The sequence below is a fragment of the Apis laboriosa genome, unplaced genomic scaffold (genome assembly GCF_014066325.1).
Source record: "Apis laboriosa isolate Shangri-la unplaced genomic scaffold, ASM1406632v1 scaffold69_cov144, whole genome shotgun sequence".
NCBI classification, from domain to species: Eukaryota; Metazoa; Arthropoda; class Insecta; order Hymenoptera; family Apidae; genus Apis; species Apis laboriosa.
In genome coordinates, this window is record NW_025224165.1 from 3737108 (window position 1) to 3757660 (window position 20553).

The 20553-nt window shown below is 23.9% G+C and overlaps 4 protein-coding genes across 6 annotated transcripts; 1 reads left to right on the forward strand and 3 right to left on the reverse strand.

The window, feature by feature from the left end:
• Positions 1 to 1074: 1074 nt before the first annotated feature.
• Positions 1075 to 4145, reverse strand: LOC122719014. Its single transcript, XM_043944512.1, has 5 exons — positions 2535 to 4145; positions 2012 to 2111; positions 1824 to 1928; positions 1500 to 1655; positions 1075 to 1214 (listed from the first exon to the last, which is right to left on the reverse strand). The coding sequence occupies exons 1-5, from the start codon at positions 3323 to 3325 to the stop codon at positions 1158 to 1160; spliced, it is 1209 nt and encodes a 402-aa protein (XP_043800447.1). The 5' UTR covers positions 3326 to 4145; the 3' UTR covers positions 1075 to 1157.
• A 328-nt stretch (positions 4146 to 4473) lies between these two features.
• On the reverse strand, positions 4474 to 8367 carry LOC122719018. Of its 3 annotated transcripts, none has more exons than XM_043944515.1 (6): positions 8276 to 8367; positions 5881 to 6733; positions 5501 to 5600; positions 5263 to 5370; positions 4980 to 5135; positions 4474 to 4530 (listed from the first exon to the last, which is right to left on the reverse strand). In XM_043944515.1, exons 2-6 carry the CDS (start codon positions 6654 to 6656, stop codon positions 4474 to 4476), a joined length of 1197 nt encoding a protein of 398 aa, XP_043800450.1. In that variant the 5' UTR covers positions 6657 to 6733; positions 8276 to 8367. The 3 variants fall into 3 exon arrangements, with proteins under 3 accessions (XP_043800450.1, XP_043800453.1, XP_043800451.1); XM_043944518.1 differs by having other exon boundaries at positions 5881 to 6673; positions 8276 to 8360; XM_043944516.1 differs by having other exon boundaries at positions 5881 to 6676; positions 8276 to 8353.
• LOC122719021 (carbonic anhydrase 2-like) lies at positions 7720 to 17025 on the reverse strand. Its single transcript, XM_043944521.1, has 6 exons — positions 16856 to 17025; positions 10353 to 10400; positions 9915 to 10070; positions 9454 to 9677; positions 9123 to 9356; positions 7720 to 8393 (listed from the first exon to the last, which is right to left on the reverse strand). The coding sequence occupies exons 1-6, from the start codon at positions 16932 to 16934 to the stop codon at positions 8205 to 8207; spliced, it is 930 nt and encodes a 309-aa protein (XP_043800456.1). The 5' UTR covers positions 16935 to 17025; the 3' UTR covers positions 7720 to 8204.
• Positions 17026 to 17988: 963 nt separating this feature from the next.
• On the forward strand, positions 17989 to 19430 carry LOC122719019 (TWiK family of potassium channels protein 7). Its single transcript, XM_043944519.1, has one exon. The coding sequence runs from the start codon at positions 18224 to 18226 to the stop codon at positions 19247 to 19249; it is 1026 nt and encodes a 341-aa protein (XP_043800454.1). The 5' UTR covers positions 17989 to 18223; the 3' UTR covers positions 19250 to 19430.
• The last annotated feature ends 1123 nt before the right edge of the window (positions 19431 to 20553 follow it).

Sequence of the window (20553 nt, forward strand, 5' to 3'; positions counted from 1 at the left end):
ATTTATAAAGAAATTAATCACGTGAAATGAAAGAGTCGAAGTTTCTTTTCACCTTTGTCATTATATTATTGATTGAAGTGATAGTTTATTTCTTCTAGAAGTATGGGATTAAGAGAACTACAAAACTTGATATTAACTTGATATGATCTGTTCATTCTAGATGGAAAATACGTGAATTAAACCAATTTTAAATGTGTCAATTATATTTTATAAAGTGTTCTAGAACTGGCTTATTCAGCTAAATGTTTCTATTCTCATTTTATCATAAAACAGTTTCTATAAGTTATATATATTTTTATGTGTACATAGTATCACTAATAGTATTGTAGATTAGAATCCAATTGTCAGGAAACATTGTATAATATATTATTTAATATATAATATTTGTGTTCGTTTTGAAATACAATAATAATATATCTGCTTTCATACATTTTCCAGGGATATCTTGTCGTAAAAAAAGAAATGGAAAATGAAAAATAAAAAATATTCTATATAAACTTTAATAAATTTCTTTTGCTATTTGTTTCACAACTTATAAAGGTAAGCATTATTATTACAATTTGATAAAAATTAAAATTAAAAATTATCACGTACTTTTTTTATTGTTGATTTTGTTTCATACATTTCCAACTTCTACATTATTATACACAGAAATGTCTCATATCGCGTGCAATTTGAAATTGCTCCAATATGTATAATTATCAATCATATATCTGTATAACTTGATGTATTCTCTTTAGTTGTAATATGTTGTAATATGTTGTATTTTAGATATATCAATTATATTTTGACATCCTCTTATTCATAATTTGATTATTGGTTTTATTCTTGTTATCATAAAATTATTCTTAAAATAATTTTTAAATGTATATAAATAATATTAATTTTCTATTATTAATTCACTTCAAATTATTCACTTCAAATTAAATTCTTTACTAATTAAATATTATTTCAGTATATATCGATCCACATTTAAATATAAATTATAAATTAAAATACATATTAGAAATATTAATATTTTTAAATTTATTAAATTATATTGGAAATGGTTTCTATCTATTCTTATTCGTTTATTTAAGTAATTCCATAATAAATTTTTAAGTATATTTTATAAAAAATATGCATGTATGTATTGACTATTAATACAACAATTTAATTTAACTTTGTCTTGCTTTCAAAAATAACAAACATACCGAATATGCTTGATTTAAAATCTGAAAAAATAATACGGAAATATTATTAATATCTATAATCAAAATTTATAATATCTATAATCAAAATTAATAAATTATTTATATGCAAAAAATTTCAAAGTGTATCGATTAAATTTTATATTATTATATAAATAAGAAAAAATTTATATGAGAATTTAAAATCAAAATATATTTTTTTTTCAAAATCTCATTTCATTGAGATTTCTTAATGTAAATAAAAAATATATTTTTTTATAAAAAAAAATGTATATTTTGATATAATAATTACTCAAGATAAAAACTCACCGACATAAAAGACGGTAATGTTAAGTCGATATTTTGAAAACTAGATAATTTGCATTTTAATTTGTTAGCCAAACTTATCATAAGAATTATATGTTGAAACTTTATGTCATGATAATACCATTTTTCGTGTACTACATCATCTGCTACAGTTGTACTCTAACAATTTCAAAGAAATTATATTATTTAAATTATTAAACATAATTATTTTTTTTTTACATCATTTATGTATTGCATTTTCATTAAACAAAAATAATAATGTATTATTATGTAAATTAAATTGTAATTTTTTTCTCAAATTACAATTTCTATAAAAAAATCAAGTACCGCTTCAAGTAACTGCTGAATACAATAACACAATATATAAAATTGTATTAATGCACCAATTGTATACGATACAAGTAAACATTTTTCAAAATACATGGCTGAGCTCTGAAAAAAAAATAAATAGCTTTATCTTTATAAAAGAATAAGATAAGAAAACGTGATTCTGCATTAAAGAATTGAAGATGTACCGTTGCAAGCATAAAACTCAGAAAGCAAAATCGAAAAACGTAGTTTATGTAAAGAATTCCAATATTTGGAGAAAGTAATTTCTTCAACATGACAGTCATTCTATAATAATAATAATAATAATAATAATAATAATAATAATAATAAATTTTTATTATGAAATTATATAATTAAATTATATAATTTGGAAATTATATATTGGTAATCAACTATTTCATCCATTATATTTTCTTTTTGAGTGAAAAATATTTGTGGATAATTTTGAGGTTATATAATTATTATTGTATACATTCAATAATAGTAAAATTTTATAAAAATTTAGAGTTCTCACAAAATATTTTATCGATATCTTTTAAATTATTATATTTTCAAATAATACGTATTTAGACGCTATTATATAACATGAAATTTAATTACATAATGATGAATCACTGTTAAAAATATTAAAAAAAATAATAACATTAATATATAAATAATTAATAATTCAAAAGATTCAATATTAATCATATTTGCACGTATACTTACTCGACTACAATTTCAAAATGGCGGGTTAACAACTTCATTTCCTGTTTGACCATTTTATCATACTCGTAAGAGACATTTTGCCAAATAATGCCGTTGTAGAAATCTTTTGATATTTCCTGTTCGAGTATCGTCGCAAACTTGATCCTAAGATATTTGTATTGAGCCGTTATTAAAAGTATCAAGTGCATCGTGTAGAGATCCAGGCTAATCTTTCTGAGCAACGTGTACGCACTGCCAAAAATCTGTAGAACAACGCCACCAATAAAAACACCGATTGGAAAAGGTTCATTTGATATGACTGCCGGCACTTGATAATCCGTATAATAGAATTCATTTTTTCGAAACATTTTAGTGAGCGGCAACGATGCCCAAATCATAAGCGAACCAACACTGGCGATTATATAGATTCTAAGAGGCTTCTCTAAAGGTTTCACCGTATCAATTGTCACATCACGAAGCGTTTCGTCCTCCACGAGTAGAAGATAATTCAACTTTCCGATTAATTCACGTAATAAATTCTTACGATTGTGCAGATAAACGATCAAGATGAACACTTCTAACGAGATCACAATGTTCACTGTACTGTCCTTTAAAGCTCTTTCCCTCGATACATTGAAGAGTCCAAGAATACAGGCAGCCAAATATATCAGTTCTATCATCCAAACAACGATCGAATAGATTTTCAAAACGATAGATAATTTCTTTTTTATATCGGTTATTGGTAAAATATTTCCTGAGACCACGTTTACGAAAGTGTTCAAACGATTCAAATTTTGAAAATTCATTTTCATTCTTATTTGATTCTTTTTGCAATTTTTATCGGTATAAAGATAATATCGGTTTCGATACAATTCATTAGAATGAAAAAAAGAATTTTTTCTTTTTTGGTGAGTTTATTAGTATTAATTTATTATCTCTTAAAATATACTTTTTCTATTATTGTGTAATTATGTTCTTGCTTGGAAATGATCTATCGTTTCAACATATTCGATGCAACTGTTGCTCGTCATTACATTGTTGATCTGTTTATTCATTTTTCATATTTACCAGCATTACTATACACCAGAGTGCACGATATCACGTGCAATTTAAAATTCTTTCAGTGTATAATCATCGATCGTTAGTCGAGTTGCAATTACAACTCGATATCATTCTCTTTAATTTGAACAATTATTTATCTGAAAAGATCCCTATATATTCGTATGTATAAATGTATACATATAAATTATCGTAGATTTGTTTAAAATATCTACTTAGTTACTCTCTTTTGATGTAGAAATTTATCATAAATTTATAAAGAAATTAGCCATGTGAAAAGAAAGAGACGAAGTTTCTTTCTTTCACTATATTATTGAAAAGATAATTTATATTACTTCTAGAAACATTTCAAAAATCTACGAGAAAACTATGAAATTTAACATTATTCGTCGTTCGACCGGTAAATGGAAAATTGTTTATCCTCTGAGATGGATTTTACACGTGCCAATTATGCTTTATGAAATTCTGAAATTGTTTATAGTCGATTATTCTCGTTTATCATTAAAAAATTCTTAAATATAGTAAGTTAAAATAAAGTAAGTAAAAAATAAGTTATATATATATATTTAATATATAAATAATATTATTAATTTGCTATTATTAATTCATTATTTATTTAGTTCATATCAGTTATTTCAATATATATCGATCTACATTTAAATGTAAATTTATATTAGAAATTATAGTTTCATTTATCGATTATTTTTGCATCTTTAAATTTATTAATTATATTGGAAATTGATTTCTTTCTAGAATTCTTATTCGTTTTAGAATATATGTATTATAATTAAATAAAAATTCCTTAATGTAAGAAATTTTAGATATTTTAATCATCAATATCATATATCATATATCATATAAAGAATATATTATATTGATTACTATATTGTAATAATTTGATTTAATCTTGTTTTGTTTTTAAAAATAATAAACATATCGAATATGCTTGGTTTAGAATCTGAAAAAAAAATAGTACAATTATATTATTAATATTAATAATTAAAATTATTAGATTAGTTATAAATACAATATTAAAATAAATCAATTGATTGTATGAAAGAAAAAATATGAATAAATGTTAACTAATATATAGAAAAAAATAATTAAAATCGAAATACCGAATTTTAATTTATTTATAACATAATAAATAAATCTTGACATTTTTGTGTAGCAATTTTATTTATTTATTTAGCTTCTAAAATCGGTTATTCAAAAGTTTTTTAATATATCTATATATTAATATCTTATATGTATATATTTATAATTTGTTATTAAATATCTTTATAAATATATCTTTATATATAATATTTTTTCTTTCCATTTTTTATTATTTTTGTGTATCTTAAAATATAATATTAATTAATTTATTTTAATATAATATTTTATAATCATCAAATAAAGACCTACCGTCATGAAAGATGGTAACGTTAAATCAATATTTTGAAAATTGGATATTTTACACTTTAATTCGTTAGCCAAACTTATCATAAGAATTACACGTTGAAAGCGTACATCATAAGAGTACCATTTTTCATACACCACATCATCTGCTATAGATGAACTCTAATAATTTGGAACAATTATATTTTATTATTAATAAAAATAATATTGCATTATTATTATAATAAAAATTGTACTTTCTTTGATATTTAATAATGTTTTTGCAAATAATTATAATAATAAATCATACCGCTTCAAATAAATCTTGAATGCAATAACACAATATATAAAATTGTATCAATGCACCAGTTGTATATGATACGATTATCGTATACGTAAGCTTTTCTGAAAGTGAAGTCTGAAAAAATAAATACGTTTTTACTGAATGAAATAGATCAAAAAAGACAGAAAGTGCAATTCTTTTTATTCAATTAAATAAATCGAAAAGAACAGAAAATGCAATTAAAAAATTGAAATTTACGATATACCGTTGCAAACATAAAACTGAGAAAGCAGAATCGAAAAACGTAGTTTAAGTAAAGAACTCCAATATTCGGAGAAAGCAATTTCTTCAACATACCAGTCATCCTATAATAATTACAAATTTATTATTTCAATAATTAAAGTATATTTTGTAAATTATCATTTTTCAATATGGTTACATATTATGACAACCAAAAAATATATATCTACATATCTAGATATAATTTAAACATTTTGACATGATTAATTATCGATTTATTAGAATTAATATAAAAATTAATTATACTTAATAATTGTTAATTATAATTGAGAAAAATAATGTTGCTCATTTCATGAAATACAAATAATAAATGCTAAATTAATTCAAAGTTCCATGAATACTTACTCGATTACAGTTTCAAAATGGCGGGTTAACAACTTCATTTCTTGTCTGATCGTTTTATCATTGTCGTGAGGGATATTTTTCCAAGTATCCTTTGCAATTTCACCCTTTTCTTTAAGTATAGTCGCAAATTTGATTCTAAGATATTTGTATTGTGTCGTTATTAAAAGGTTCAAATGCATCGTGTACAGGTCTAAGCTAATCTTCCTAAATAACAAATATTCACTGCCAAACAATTGAAGGAAAACGCCACAAATAAAAACACCTGTTGAAAAAGGTTGCTTGGATAAAACGGCTGGCATTGTAAAATCCTCGTAATAAAACTCATTTTTTTGAAACACTTTGATAAACGGCGATGATATCCAAACCATAAGCGAAGTAACGTTAACAAATATATACATTTTTAAAGGTTTTTCCAATGTTTTCGTCGTGCTAATTGTCACGTTTCGAAATATTTCGTCTTCATTGATCAGAATGTGATTCAGCTTCCCGATTAATTCACGCAACAACTTTTTACGTCTATGTAAATATATGTTCAAGATGATCACTTCGAACAAGAGCACCATGTTCACTGTACCATCCTTTAAAGCTCTTTCCCACGGTACATTGAAAAGTCCGAGAATACAGGCAGCCAGGTATATCAATTGTATTATCCAAACGATGACGAAATAGATTTTCGAAACCATGGACGATCTCTCATTTATATTGGTCATCGGTAAAAAATTTCCCGAAATCATGTTTGCGAGGGCGTTCAAACGATTCAAATTTTGAAAATTCATTTCCTCCCTTACTTAATCTTCTTGTAATTTTTATGGACAGAAAAATAATAATTTTGATGAATGAAACGAGAAAAATTCTGTAAGGAAAATTGTTATGTATCTTTTCATAAATTTGATTCATAAGAAATCTTGAGTTTCGAATTTAAAAATATTCAAGTAATAATAAACTTTGGATAATTATTATATGATGAATTTAGTAACACAACACAAAATGATCTTTTTTTTTAATATCGTATTCGTATTATATATATATATTGGTAAAAGCTTACGAATACTCTATCAATTGAGATGTTGCTAGTCACTTCATTCTTCTGTTTATTCTTTTTTTATTTTTACCAGTATTACTATACACGGATTATATGTTGTATCGTGCACTTTAAAATTCTTTCAGTATATAATTATCGGTCGTTAGTCATACAATTAAACTTAATATCTTTCTCTTTAATTGTATTTATGTAAAGAAAGAATCTTTATGCATACACAATAATGTATATACAAATTATTATCAAATTGCTTAAAATATAGTCTCATAGTTTGTCATTTTTTTGATGTAGAAATTAAAATGATGAATTTATAAAGAAATTAAAATGAAAGAGTCGAAGTTTCTTTTCATCTTTGTCATTATATTATTGATTGAAATGGTAGCTTATTTCTTTTAGAAACACGCAATCAAGAAGAACTATAAAACTTGATATTGTTCAACAATAGTCTGGTAAATCAAAATACATATAATTCTGAAGTGGATTAAATCAATTTGATGTGCCAATTATTTTTTATAAAATGTTCCAGAATTCTTTGTGTTCAACTAATCATTCACAAAGTAAGTTATATATATTTTTATATAAATAGTATTCTTTTGTTGATATTAAAATTTTTGTAATTTCAAGAAATATTTATAATAATCAATCATTTATGTTCGTTTTGAAGTGTCTATTTTCACATGCTTGAAATAGATTTTTCAAAAGAATCTCTTGCACTAAAAAACAAAATGAAAAATTAAAGATGGTGTTTTTTAAAATTGAGTTGCAAAGTCAGATGTCTCTATTTGAATTTAATAAATTTTTCTTATTTGTTTCATAATCAATTTATAGGAACAAATATCCCTTTTACAACGACTTCTTTTAACAATTATCATATTTTTGTTTATTGTTGATTTTGTTTTAAACATTTTCAATTTTATACATTATATTACATACGTATAGATATATACTTACAACACAGCACTCATCATGTTATGCATTGTACAATGAATCGTATTATTTATGTATATGTTAGGTATTGCTTAATTTTCGTATATATATTATTTGAACATTCATAAATACATTTACTTATACATAGTATATATACAAATAATATACAATAATATAATATATATATATATATATACAAATGAATACATACAATTTCTTTTACGAATAATAATTTAATATGCTATAAAAATATATTATTGTTCTGCATGATGTGAGATGGTTAATGGTATATGTATGTAATAATAACATTCATTGAATTTTGTCACTTATTAAAGATTGATTAAAATTTTTTTTAAATTTAATTGTACAATAAAAATTTGCTTAGAAAAAGACTAAGATATACATTAAGTAAATTACAAGAAACAATACCTGCGGTAGAATATCCAAGCAGATGGTGATAAATTGTCCTTTTTCCAATTGCTTGAGTCGGCCTGTAATTGAAACTCAAAGTGCCATTTCTTGTTTCTACACTTTTAAAAATGTTTAACTGCAAATGAAAAAAAAAAAATTAATGATAGAATAATGATTTTGCTTATCATAGATTTTTTTTTCAAATTATAGATAAAAATAATACATATAGATAAAAATAATTCGCAGTCTAGTGATATGTTATAGATAAGTTCTAGATATTTTCTTATAATAAATTATTAGATATCAACTTACTTTTTTTTTTAAATAAGAACTAACTATTTTGGCTGCAATAAATTTTAGAGAACGCTTCTTTTTTTCTCGAATTAAACGACATAGAAGTTCTTGTTCCCTTATTATTTTCATAAATATTCTGATAAAGATATAGAGAAACGGAAAAAGTAAAAAGAGAGATGAGTCGAGGCTTGATTTTTACATTCGTGAAAGAAGTTCAATAAATATTCGAAATTCTTATTTCTTCTTGAAACATCAAAATTTCCTAAAATTCAAAATCTATTTTGTCAACAATTAGAATTTTAAATGTCTTTTAATATCTGGAATTCTTAAAAAATTCTTGGATTCGTGTGAAATGAATGAAAACAATTTAAAAATTGCGAAAAATATTCGATTTTTAATATCTTTCTAAAAAAATTTCTAGAAAAATAACATTAGATTCTAATTATAGGGAAGAGAGAAAGAGAGAATTATTTTAATATTTATACTCGTTGCTTATTTAAATATTCATTAATATGTTAAGTGTCAAATATAATACATATGCAACTGATTGAATTTTATTATATAAATTTACCTGCTGTTCTGATACCGACAATTTTTCAGTAAGAATATACCACATCACAGTTTCTTGACATCCAGGAGTCGTGAAAGATCCATCATAATGATAATACGTTGTATGATCTTTCGGTAAAAAGAGAGAAGGGATAAACTTGCTTTCATTTAACTCTGTACTCTTCCCGATTCCGTTAGATATTAATTCCGTTGCTTTCAGTATTGGCATTATTTCCATATTGTCTTCGCTATCCAACTGAAATGGCATTTGTGTAAAAATAATCCTTATTTATATATACGAGTTATAAACAATAATAATGAAGAAAATAATAAATATTTAATAATAAACATACCTCGAATAATGTGGCGACAACAGCAATTCCATTTTCATGCTTCGATGCAGCGCTTGTATTGCCATATTGTTCTTTGTAATGCACGAAATGTAACTCTAATGCATCACGATTGTTATCCACGGTGTGCTCGGCAGGCCAATGAAAATGTATTTGCTCTAGGATATATGTGGATTCAAGATTTGCCCCTTCAAGATGAACCGGTACACCAGATAATTGAAGTTGCACTGTGAAAAGATATTTTGGCAAGTATTTAAAAAAAAAATAATAATAATAAAGAAATTTTGTAGGATTATTTGGAGGTGTGCCAATTTTATAATTAGACAAGTTTAACAAACAATTTTATTCTATTCAACTATTAAGATAATAATATTCTTTAATGATTTGAAAAATCTTTATGATGAAGAAAGAAATTAGTTATAAATATATGTTTTACATATTTTAAATTTTAATTTTATATTTACCAGAATGACCATTGTTCGTGATTTTGCATTCAAACGCAAAATCATATCTTATGAATTTAAGTTCGCCAATATCGGTATTAATGGTATCTTCAGTGACGATATTTATTGGTGATTGTTTCTTTCCAGTCACGCATAGACCTCCCCAATTTGTCGGACCTAAACGAAGAGAAATGGAAAAGGATTCAACACGTTTCTGAAATAAGTAGAAAATTTAAAACAAATTGACACAAAAGGTGACAAATTGAAACAAAAAGAAATAGAGATAGAAACCGTCTCACTCTAATGCTTTAAATTAAATTATCCGTTTATAATTTAAAATATGAACTACAATATATATTTTTACATATTAATTTTTGTTTTCTAATCTTTAGAATTTAATTTCAATGATATCTAATAGAGATAAAATTTTTCTAAAGAATTAAAAATAAAAATAATTACCATTATCCCCCGAATACGACCAATCAGACTCTTTAGCCGCGCATAAAACTGAAACAAAACAAATTTATCAGTTAAAAAGTTGAAAATTTAAATCTAATAATATTTATTATTTGAATTGGATAACTATTTAAAAAAATTTCGCTATTTAAGCAAATTGAAAATTGGAATTTATCCCTAGATTTATTGATCGTTTGTAACTATAATAGTAAATTGTCAATAGTGATAATAATGTATATAAGATACATGAATCAAGGGAAATATCTTAAAACTCTTAAATAGAAATATCGAATTTTAAAATATCAAGAAATTCGCACACAATAAACCCTATCGAAGTCCTATAAAGGGTTATGTCAATTTTTATTAATTATTATTTTCATTTTATCCTTTAATGATAATATTAATAAACAAAAAAGAAACCAAACTATATAGATCTGAAATTGAACAGAGTCCTAGATAGAATTGGTCGCATATGTTATGTTATGTTAAACCTGTTAAACCGGTTTTCGATAAAATGGATAATAACTTTATATTAAATTACAATCAAGTTCAAGAACTCTTAAAAAATATTTTGCATACTAGAAAACACATACGTTATATATACTATCATTATCATATACCAAAAAGAACATTTTTATTGTAAAAATAATCAATAATCGATATGGTTGTGAAAATTTATTCCACCTAAAAAAAAAAAATACAAATATTTATATCAGATTACATGGACTTTCGATACAAAAAAAAAAAAAAAAACATGAAAATTAACGTACTCAAGAATCTCAATTGGGTTTATTTTTCAAGTTCTGAGCAATTGAATTCTTTATTAAAAATGCCTGTTGGCAAACTATACGGCAAGCCAGACTCTTCAACAAATTGTCAACAACAAATACCATTTATTATTTTAAACGCATGATTGATCATGCTTGAATTTGAATGCAATGTAATATATGCATGTGTATTTGTATTAATATTTAAGAATGAAATCCATGTAATTTGTTATTTAAAAAAAGCTTACCTGGATTAGTGGATTAGTTACCACAAATTCCACGACATTCAGCATTGTATGATGATTTTTACATATCATCTAAAACCATACGACGAATCGTTGTGTAACAGTCAACCTGCCTACTTGCCGAAATCCGCAGGAGCAAATCAAAACGCATCCCTATAAAATTTCGAATTAGAAAGATTGAATGTGTTTTTGCTGCACATGTAACGTGACGTAATATTCTCTCTGAACGTCTGGATATCTATGCTTCGTACTAAAGACAGGTCACTTCTAATGTACTGTTATATTAACACGACAAAGTTATGGTTATAACATATAATGACAAGAAAATTATATCCAAAGAAATGAAACGTATATGTAAATACGATTTAAAAAAAAGTTACTTACCTTTTTTTATTATTGAAAGTTATATCAACGTAGACAGAATTGGGCAAAATCTGATTAATGATTAAAGATTAAATTAAAATCATAATTACTGATGATTAAATAATAGACTATGGATTTTTATATTAAAACGTGTTCAAATATTTAACTGGCAAAAAATATGTCATATTATATAAAATATAAATTATATCTCTAGAAATAATTTCCTTTGTATCATAATAACAAATCATTCTATTAATGCAAAGTCACAAGAATGAAACTTCGACTTTTCATGTAATAACTTCTTTCGTGAAAAGAAGTTAAAAATTCTCAGGAAACAGAGAAAATCATGCCATTGAAGTCGCTTTTTATTTTATCCCGATATTTCAATCGGTTGTTGAGATATAAACACTCAAAGTTGAATCTAGATCTAGGACCTAATGATCTATATATTTTCCTGGAATTGTATCTCTTATTTGTTTGGAATTTGGGGTTGAAATAAGCGAGAAGAACGGAAATAATAAATTATTAAATTTATTTTTACACGATGATATCTCGGAAACCGGAAGTGATATCGAGATATAAATAAAAAAGCATTTCAAAGAAAGAGAAAGTTCCACGCTTCTAATGATCTTTTATTCGTTAATCAAAAATCATTATCTTTGATATTATAATGGTTTAAATTTTTCTTAATTTTAATAGAGTTTAATCGTGATGTAAATTACGCGAGAAACATATTTTATTTCTACAAGATTATCGCTTACAATATGTCTTATAATACGTTGTAAACTTCAAATTGATTTAAAAGTCCCTTGATGAAAGTGAGTTGGATTTTTATTTAATCAACTTGTTTGGATTTAATTATATTGATTGCTCAAACTGGTTTTTGCGACTCCCATAATTTTTGGACATGCAAAAAATGTAATCGAACATTTTATATTAATATTATTTGTGTAAAATATGCAAAACATTTACAGTATGAATAATATATGAAAATCCTCAGTCTAATAATTAATTCAAATAATAAATCAATTCTCAATAATTATTGATCAATAATTAAGAAAAAATAAAATAATAATAAAAAAAAGAAAAGTAAAAAAAATTGTAAAATTGAAAACTATAATTATTTTAATAATCTTTAATCATTTATTATTTACATAATTTTAGATTAATTATTTATTTTATGATGTGATTTAATTATTTTGTGATGTGATATAATACATTTTTCTTTAATATATCTTTCATTTCAAATATTTTATTTGATAATTTACTTTCAATATATTTATTATTATCTTTTTTTTTATAAATATAAAATATAATATTTTTTCCAATTATACTTTGAAAATTTGGATTGTATATAATACAATATAATATACAGTATATTATTATAACAATAATATGCATGATAATCATTCAAATAATTACAGATTATTGATTAATATATATATATAATTATTAGATTAGTCTGTTGATTATTTGATTAATGATTATGATTATGATCGCTTTAGATATTACTTAGATAATTTAATATTACTTAAATAACTTTAATAAATAATTAAAATGTAATTGATTATTGCCCAACTCTGTAAATATATGATAAAAGAATATATAAATAATAGAATATATGATAAAAGAATATTTGTTTTTTATAATTTATCCAAATATTTTCTTTCCTATAATTTTTATAATATTTATTATTATTATCATTTAATCATAATATATTCTACTAATCTTTGATCCTTTTCAAAATAAAAGAAGACTTTATTAACATTTATTATGATCAAATACAAATATAAATATGATCAAAATTGATCGCAATTCGTATTTAATTTCAAAAAGTTATTGAAAAAGATAAAGTATATGATAGATAAATTGTGGATAATATATATTATTCAAAAATTATTTAAGAAAAATAAAAGTTTTTCTCTATGGAATTATTCTTCTAATGCATATTAATAAAACATGATCATCTGATATTTATAGAGAAAATCTAATCGTTTTAAGCCGTCAGTTTGCCTATGTATAGGCGCTTCTAGCGCAAAATTAAATTACAACTTGAAAAATAAACCCCTATCAACATTTCTATACGTTAAATTTTGCTTCAGTGATGAATCATTTTACAAGTAAAAGTAAATAAATGAATAAATTAAATATAAAATAATATTAATTCTAAAATCTTATTTTCAAAAGAAATATGATAAAAAAAAGATCTATATATAATAATTAATGAAATATATTTAATAATTACATATAATAATTAATGATTTGCATTCTTATTTCATAAAAATTCAAAATCTGTAATAAATTATTATTTTTTTTTATCATACATCTGTATTTAATTATTTGATATAGAATTTTTTTTTAAATATATTACTTTTTAAATATATAACTTTTTTTAATATATAACAACAAATCTGATAAAAATGGATCTCACTCCTTCCTATAAAGTCCTCAATTTTATAATTTCATCGATGTGTCGGAAATAAGAGGTCCGGAAACCAATGATTGAGTATATAAAGCAAATTATTAATGTACCACATCCTATTATATATATGTATATATACATTGAAATATTCGCAGAACAAAGTAGTAAGTATTTACAATCTATCATGAAGGAACGTTTATTGATATAATAATCAAAGATTGTTGATAAATAATATACATTCATAAGTATTTACATATGTATATGTATGTATATATGTATATAAAGCAAAAATCATAACTGGATTTGCAGTAAATCATATCATCTTAAGATATTAAGGAAATGGCATTGAAAAAATTTTCTTTTACAACTTTTTACAAAATTTTTTATTGTTAAATTCGCCTTGACATCAGCTATAAAATCAAAAATATGCTATATCAAGATAATAACTTATCGAAAAAGAAATATATTCTTTAATAATTTCAAATATTGCAATTAAAAATTAATTTTTACTTTCGAAATATATATATATAAATATATATATTTATATATAGATTAACAAAAATGATCTAAGAAATAGAGAATTGGAGCGAACATTACGTATAAAAGGATTTTAAAATCTCTTAAATACTTAGGCTCTCTAAAGATATTAATTTCGCATTGGATATATTTATTTATATATTTTTCTTGTAAAGTTCGATATATATGTGTTATATATATGTTACAAGAGTTCATCACCCAATAAATTCGATAAGTAATGCGTGCGGCAGGAAATAAAATTAACCTCGATGATCGTTGACTAAACTGAACATTACGGAAGTAAGCACTGTATATGTACTTACGTTTCTATTAATGACACGATTAGAGTGGAAAATGATGCTGAAATTCTGAGAAAACTTATGCGATGATTTATGCACGTTTTAAATTGACACTCGATCCTTAAATGAGTGTCGGTGCTTTTAAATTGCTATTTTTCATGTTGATGAAGAATTTAAATGACTTTTAATGAGCATAAATTAAGCTTCCGACTATTATACAAAGGATTTTCCTAGAGTCAATTGTATTTTCATCAATTTTCTTCTCTAATTATTCTAATTAATCTCAAACTTGTATTAGTGAAAGATGATCGATAAGGTGATATAAAGAAAAATCTATATTATAATTATTTTTGTTTTTTATTTGCGTATTATTAAAGCGTATTGTTGTGTTGTAAAATTGTTCTTCGTTAAAAATAATTTAAAGAATTCTGTATTCGAATTTAGTATTCTTGAAGAAGAAAAGTTGGATGTCTTCTTTTATAACGTATTCATAAATAAGTACACTTAATGCATTTGGAAGCAATCAAATTTTTGCATAAAAAATCTCTTGTAATCATTTGTAATAAATACTTATTGACATTGACAACTATTTTAGATAAAAAAAAAAATTTGTTTAGAAATAGTTAAAAAAAAAAAAAAATGATCATATTGAAGAAACAAAAGATTAATTTTAAGTAAACTTAACATTTTATTTTTTCGTTTCAATATATATTATTTTACTATTCAACAAATTTTAATTGCAATAATATGATTTTGATGATGTTTTTTGAAATTCTTTATTACTTCCAAACTTTAGAACAGACTTTACGTTATAAAAAACATAATAAATAGAAATTTCTATAATGTAAATATTTAGATTGCAAAATTCAAATGTTCAAATGTTGTAATAGAAAAAACTAAACTACCTTTGTGAAAATAATGGAATATCAGTGAAAATTATAATATTATACGATCTAAATATAATTCTTTCCTTACCTATGATAGTTGTAAAGATTATGTAAAAGTTCTCCATTGTAAAAAACGCTACCTGGAACTGTCAGAACTCGATGACACGAACGTGATAGCGATGAGCATACAACTGGTGTACACGACGTTAATTTAGCTAGATAGCCCCGAGATTGACGAGACCCTACTATGTATGATTTACTTTGTGCATTGTGTTAAGCATTGTGATTGCTGCATATATAAATAAAAAATTAATTTCTTATTCTTTTAGGATCACAAGCACGCTAAATTTTAATATTAATGTTATTTATGTGATATCGAGTCAAATTTCAAAAAATAAATAGAATATCTTGTCAAATAAATAGAAAATCTTGTCATTTTTCATTATACATGTAATTTAAAATTAGATTAACGTTTCTTGATTAATTATTATTAATCACTTATTATTAATCACTTGTCTAATCCATCAAATATATTTTTTACAAATGTTAAAACAGGAAGGATTACTTTGAAAGATAATCAAGATGCAAAGACAAATAGTATCAAGTAGTATCATATGTAAAAAGTTTAATAAAAGTTCGATCATTTAATTTAAAAATAAAGATTAGATAATTCTCTATTTTGATTTAAATCTACCATAAGAAAATAACTATTATAATTATATTATATAATATAACTAATAAAATATAGATAGCAAAATATGTCACTATAATTCAATGATGAATGATCCCATTTGATGAACTCTTCTCTTAATATAATATCTCCTAAGATAGATCTCTAAATCTTTATTCAAATATAAAATGATATTGACAATGTTTTTGAGTAATTGATATGTTTTAAAACAAAACTGAACTCTTGAGATATAAAAAGATTGATATAAAAAGAAGTGCAAGTAAAAATATTAATGATTCGTTGAAATGAAAAATGAATAGAAAAGATATCAATTTACCTAAGTGATGAGATAATATCAATAAAAGGACCGAATATTTTAAATCTATTGTAAATATAGACACAGACAATACAAACATCGTTTTTATCTAATGACATAAGATTAATAACAATTTTCACACAGATTTTTTTCGCAAATTTTCTTGATAACGTCGACAGAGTATTAGACAGAGTTTGCACAAGCTACTGAATTAATAGACTATGCTCTTCCTATCTATCTGTAGACAAAGTTATAAATACAGAGTACTTATATAAATAATTCAACGATTTCGTTACATTTTGCAGCAAAGATGTCGAAAATATTCATTTTTTTCTTAAAGAATATTTCTAACGATAAAAAATATAAAATTATAAATGTTTTTTATTCACTATCACAATCAAACGAATGATTGATATTTACATACATATTTTTATAAATTAAATTATAAACTTCAAGCAATGCTGAAGATTATATCATATAAGAATATTATATTTAAATAAAATATTAAAAAATTAATTTTATTATAGAAAAATGTATATTAATATATGTCATATTAATAATGTAATAGAATGAACTATATTATATTATATTTTATATTCAAAACTTAATAAATTTTTATTTTTCTTTAAAAGGGGGTTACATTAAAACAATGTTTTATTATTGCTTGCTTCAACAGAATATATTTATAATTATTTCTTAAACACAATTGAAGGGATATTATATAGTTTATCAAATAATTATAATATAGCAAACAATTATATAAATATCTATAATTTCAAATAAAAATAGACGATAAAATTTAATTTCAAAATTATATATTGCCGTTTTATACATATAACATATATTAAAAAATTATTTTATAATTAAATAAAATAGAATTCATATATCTAGAATATTATATTACAATTTGTGTCGATTTAATGAATGGATAATACTACTTAAATTTTATACGAATAAGTATTTTCTATACAACAAACGAAATTACAAGCAAATTTCATGTTTACACAGTACATTTTATTATTCAATTATATGTATACATGCATATGAGAATAATCATCATTATTAAACAAAAATTTTTCTAATTGATTCTTATTATTCATTTTATTTATCGTTATTTCTCAAGAATTTATGTAAAATAAATATATGATTGAATACTTACCATTTTATCGAAGGAAATTCGAAATACCTCCGATTCGCGCAAGCATGTGTATATGTAAATACTAAAAGCAAGAAAGTGAAACAGAGAAGGACAGAGTGTAAAATGAACGCGGCGCGTTCGTACGAAAATAGAAAAGCGGGACGAAAATCATTTAGTGTTAGCCAACGTGCCGCTACCCCAGTTTCCTGTATCCCTCGCTTTATTCGTATTCCGTTGTATGCATAAATAAAATGACGCGGGTCCCGATAAGATCCTCGTTGAAAAGCCGAGATTCGAATTCGACATTGACCGATCCGGATCTGAGAGAGCGCATAAAGGATTGTTGCCGAAAATTGATCGCGTTTATGTGCACTCAGGTTGGCGTTGGTGGACTCGTGGTTGGTTACGCTATAATAGGTGCTTTCGGTTTTATGATGATCGAATCTCAAGGTCAGATTTCGCCGCCGTCCACAGTTTGCATCCGCGAATTAATAAGAAAACAGTTCGCCGAAGAGTTATGGCTTGGCACTGCCGGCAATCAAACCATAAACGTGTTCAATAAAACGGCGTTTCACACGGTGTCAAATCGAATTCTACGCCGGTATCAAGACAATTTCACTGGTGATTATAAGAAGGAGAATTGTAGTGGGTTAACCTCGTCCGATCTCTGGTCCTTTCCAGCTGCGATGATGTTTTGTCTTTCCGTATTCACGATGATCGGTTATGGAACACTGGTGCCTCAAACGACCTGGGGAAAGGTAGTCACCGTTATTTACGCCGTATTGGGAATCCCACTTTATGTTTTGTATTTTCTTAACATGGGAAAAGTACTCGCGCAGACGTTTCGTTCGTTGTACACGTGGTTGCACGAATGCACCGGTAAACGAAAACCTGGCCAAAGGATCACGGTACCCTCGACAGCCTGCCTTTGGGTGATATTCGGATACGTGTTGAGCGGTTCGATAATGTTCGCCGAGTGGGAAGGATGGAATTATTTAGACAGCGCTTATTTCTGCGTGACATCGCTATGCAAAATTGGGATGGGCGATCTTGTACCTGGTTGGACGCACGGTGATTTAACAGCTGACAGTCAAACCAAATTGATAATTAATTTTGTTTATTTGTTACTCGGTATGGGACTTATCGCTATGTGTTATGACTTAATGAAAGAGGATGTTTACGTGAAAGCTAAAGAAATAAAGGAACAGTTTCTCGAGATCATCGATGCCACTCATTATCAAATTGAAATGTGTTGCAAATCGGAAGTATTGAATTAAAATTTTTATATCGATCTATTGATTTTATATCGATGTATTGAAAATTTAAGTAAAAAAGAAATACGCTTTATTTTTATAAGAAGTATTTGAAGATAGATAAGATAAGAGATAATCATGAAATTATTTTTAAAATTTAACTATTTTAATGTGTATTATATAATTCTAATAAATATATATATATGTATATATTAAATATAGTTAATATAAAATTCGTATATCGAAGAAAGAATTATAAGATTCTGAATATTTATTTTTTTTTTTTGTTTCTTTATTTGATTTTCGTCAAATTAAATAATACATTTACAAAGTAAAATTTATGTATTATTAAGACAATATATATAAATAAGAGACAATTGTAATAATTATCTAACTATAAAACAATGATATTAATTTTTTTATAAATACAAAATTTTAAAATGAAACTAATTTCATTTTTACAATTAAATGTTTATTTCATTTAAATTATAAATTTTAAAAATATATAAGTATATTTTAAAAATAGAATATTTATTTTTTATAAATAGTATACTACTATAACTTAAAGTGTTTTTTTAACTTAAGTATCATCTGATTAATTAATTTGAATTATATTTTATAGCATACAATGAAAATATGAAAGAATATTATATTAAAACATGAAAGATTTAAATCATTGCATTTTCTTTTTTTGATATTTAAAAAAGAAATTTTAACAAAATATCAGAATATTGCAATCATTTATCAAATTGAACAATTTTACAACATTCCTCAACATATAGTTTCAAAAATATTACAGAAAAAATAAAGTAAGTAACAATATTACTCATCATCTTCAATTTTGATTTTAAATATTTACATTTAATTATTTAATTTTAATTATAGACGAAAATGATTGTTTGTGTTTGATACATACATATTATTTCTTATATGGATTTTACTAATATTCAATCTAAATACTATATTATAATTGTAAATAAATAATTAAAAGTACTTTGTTCATCTTATATTTAAACGATTAAAAACGTAAATATATATATTATAAATATACAGTTGCTATATCATTTTATAATGTTGAAAATGTTTTGTTATAACTTTTTATATAATATATGTATATATATTATCTATATCTATATCTATATATATAGTTTAATATTTTATTTATAAAAAATAAAAAGTTAAATTACCAACTTCATGAGTTCGAAGACCTTTTTTATATATTAAATAATTATATATATTATATATTATACGATATTTTTATATTATTATATGTGAATATATTAGAACCCAATTGTAATGAAAGATTAATTGAAATTATTGAATATCTT

Excerpts from the sequence above, each read along its gene's own strand:
- LOC122719018 (XM_043944515.1), bottom strand. The coding sequence starts at position 6,656 with ATGAATTTTCAAAATTTGAATCGTTTGAACGCCCTCGCAAACATGATT. Across the intron at positions 5,601-5,880 it reads CATTTTGAAACTGTAATCGA|GATGACTGGTATGTTGAAGA; the intron begins GTAAGTATTCAT and ends TAATTATTATAG. Across the intron at positions 4,531-4,979 it reads CGTTACCATCTTTCATGACG|ATTCTAAACCAAGCATATTC; the intron begins GTAGGTCTTTAT and ends TTTTTTTTTCAG.
- LOC122719021 (XM_043944521.1), bottom strand. The coding sequence starts at position 16,934 with ATGTTTGTATTGTCTGTGTCTATATTTACAATAGATTTAAAATATTCG. Across the intron at positions 10,071-10,352 it reads GTCGTATTCGGGGGATAATG|GTCCGACAAATTGGGGAGGT; the intron begins GTAATTATTTTT and ends CTCTTCGTTTAG. Across the intron at positions 9,357-9,453 it reads TTGTCGCCACATTATTCGAG|TTGGATAGCGAAGACAATAT; the intron begins GTATGTTTATTA and ends ATGCCATTTCAG.
- LOC122719014 (XM_043944512.1), bottom strand. The coding sequence starts at position 3,325 with ATGAAAATGAATTTTCAAAATTTGAATCGTTTGAACACTTTCGTAAAC. Across the intron at positions 2,112-2,534 it reads CATTTTGAAATTGTAGTCGA|AATGACTGTCATGTTGAAGA; the intron begins GTAAGTATACGT and ends TTATTATTATAG. Across the intron at positions 1,656-1,823 it reads TTCAGCAGTTACTTGAAGCG|AGTACAACTGTAGCAGATGA; the intron begins GTACTTGATTTT and ends TGAAATTGTTAG.
- LOC122719019 (XM_043944519.1), top strand. The coding sequence starts at position 18,224 with ATGACGCGGGTCCCGATAAGATCCTCGTTGAAAAGCCGAGATTCGAAT.